This window comes from Pleuronectes platessa, chromosome 6 (assembly GCF_947347685.1).
Source record: "Pleuronectes platessa chromosome 6, fPlePla1.1, whole genome shotgun sequence".
Lineage (NCBI taxonomy): Eukaryota > Metazoa > Chordata > Actinopteri > Pleuronectiformes > Pleuronectidae > Pleuronectes > Pleuronectes platessa.
In genome coordinates, this window is record NC_070631.1 from 1786061 (window position 1) to 1788560 (window position 2500).

At 50.8% G+C, this 2500-nt stretch overlaps 1 protein-coding gene across 1 annotated transcript in view; it reads left to right on the top strand.

Moving 5' to 3' along the window:
• Positions 1-2500, top strand: part of magixa (MAGI family member, X-linked a) — a gene marked incomplete in the record, with an annotated part of 16658 nt that overhangs the window by 3380 nt on the left and 10778 nt on the right. The window contains 4 exon segments of the mRNA XM_053424950.1: positions 800-902; positions 1263-1431; positions 1738-2107; positions 2109-2375. Of these exon segments, the coding sequence (XP_053280925.1) occupies positions 800-902; positions 1263-1431; positions 1738-2107; positions 2109-2375 (909 nt within the window).

Below are 2500 nucleotides of genomic sequence, written 5' to 3' on the forward strand. Positions count from 1 at the left end.
CGTGTGCACGCCTCCAGAAGGGGGGGGGGGGGGTGGGGTCTTATCAGAGTAAACATGATGAGGTTGAGAATTGTACGTGTAGTTAATCATACATTCCAACAATAACTTTTAACAAACCTTGTGTGTTATTCCTCTTGTTATTTATCCACGACAAACCGACAGAATCAGCTGTTGATGTTTGTTTATCCATAAAGAAATGTAGTTGCCTGTTTTAGACACTAGGGGACGGCCTCAAAATATTATACAGAATTACATACACAAAATAAAGATGGACGACCATCTTTATTTACATTCTATGGTTTATACTTTGTTAGCATGCAGCAGTTTAGCAGTTCTAAAATCACTCAGCTGTTGCTCACAGTTTGTCCTTCTTTCTAATCTTTCAACTTTGTTGCGTGGTTTGTTTTTCAATAAATTTGACTTGTGTTGTTGTAACTTGTGAGTCCCCTGGTCACATGATCACATGGTCAAATGGTCACATGGTATATGGATGTTTTGATACCTGTACTGACACATATGAGTCGTCTCCTGCAGCCGACATCCTGGTCTACATCAACGACAGCTGCGTGCTGGGCCGCTCTCATAAGGAGGTGGTGGAGATGCTGAAGTCGGTGCCGATGGGTCAGAGCGTGGACGTGGTGCTGAGGAGAGGATACCCGATGCTCTACAACCCTGACGGGTGTCCCAAGCAGAGCCTGGAGACGGTACGAGGACCCGGAGGGAAACAGGATCCATCTCAGCTGTTTCAATGTTATCACTCCTCTCACTAACCTTGTGTTCAACCTCCCACCTCCTCCAGCAGCCGCAGACCCTCAGCGAGCCCTCCAACCCCCCCACCCTGAGCAGAGGCCCAACACATCTCACCTACAGCTGCACGCTGGATTCCAACGGCAGCACGCCAGGTCGCTCTGCCTTCCGCCTGACACTAGTGAAAGATTCAAGTTGGAAAAGCTGTAAACATGAGATGTGATTATTCAAATTAACCACGTGAACATCCAGGGCTTATGGGAAATGGAGTTTGTTGAAGGCAGCTAAAACATGAATCTAACACTGGGGGGGGGGGCACCTGGATACTGTAAAGGTTATAATCAGAGTTTCTCATCACACAAACCTCAGTGCATCGATGTGGAGGGCGTCAAAATAATCCGATTCATGACATCACTATTGATGAGTTCAGTTATTAGTTATTGTTCACTCAGCTCTGATCAACAGATCTGATCCGTCAGTTTAATTACGTTTGTCTCCTTTATTCTCAAATCCAGCAATGGGTAAAACCCCGCCCTCCTATCCTGCTCAGCCAATGACAAATGGGCTGACAGGCCCGCCTACTCCCATTGCCTCTGATCCACCACTGGGTCCGCCGCCTCCAGACAGGACAGCAGCCAATCACAGTGACTCTGATGGCGGCTTGTCCAACGCTGGAACTCGAAGGTCAGTGTTAGCGTTAGCCGTGTTCACCACAACAGCCGAAGTTTATTAAGCACAAAATATGTAAATAAAGATGGAGGACATGACATCTGGATCGCCCCCTGGTGGCTTGCTGCAGCATAGGTCACAAACCCTGCCTCCTCCATGTTAGTGGATGGGACATGGACCAAACTAAAAAATCAAAGTAGACATTAATAATTTTTTCTCCAAGATGTTTTTTTGTCATTTATATACACTTGTTGATCGTCTGTATATACAGACGCTGGTCATCTCTCTTAGTCTGTGATGTTTCCTGTCTCCTCCTTCCAGGTCTTCCCTGATTCGCTACCACAGCAGCACCCTCCCCACGCTCTCCTCCTCCTCCCTCCTCCACCATCAGAGCTCCAAGTCGTCAGAGAGTGACCTGTCCACGTCCACACTCCCCATCTCCTCCTCCACCCTCCCCACCATGTCCTCGTCCTCCAACACTCTTTCACAACTTCCCCTCTCTCAGCCTGAGACCGCCCTCCGCCAGAACTCCACCAGCCCCACCAGCACTAACAACCCCCCCTCCTCCTGCACACCACCGGGGGCTCCAGTGCAGCGTTCGCCAATGCCCCAGACCTCCATCGCCCTGACGCCACCCAGAGACATCCCACCCTGTGGCTTTAACGGGTGTCCGGCCAGTCACCAAGCGCCGCCCCCACCCCTCCAGAGGAACCTCAGGGCTGGCGCTCCCTCTCGGGGCAGCGCCACCAACGTCGGCTTCCGGTGGGCAGCTTGTGCCGGTGGCCCTGGACGCACTGAAGGTGGGGGGGCTGGGGTTCAGTGTGACAGCAGGGGGCCAAGGGGGTCAGCTGGCAGTAGTAAGACGTGTCTGGGACCGACGGCAGTGTCCCTCTCTGCAGACAGGAGACGCTATCGTGAAGATCAACGGAGCGGACGTACAGAGCTTCAGCTTCTCACAGGTAAAAGGTCATCACTCATCAGCCAATAAGAACAACACAAGGAACCATAATGTTCAACCTGAGCTTCATCAAAACTCGGTCCTATAGTCGGGTTGTCAGTCACGCTGATGTTCTTCTTCTGTGGT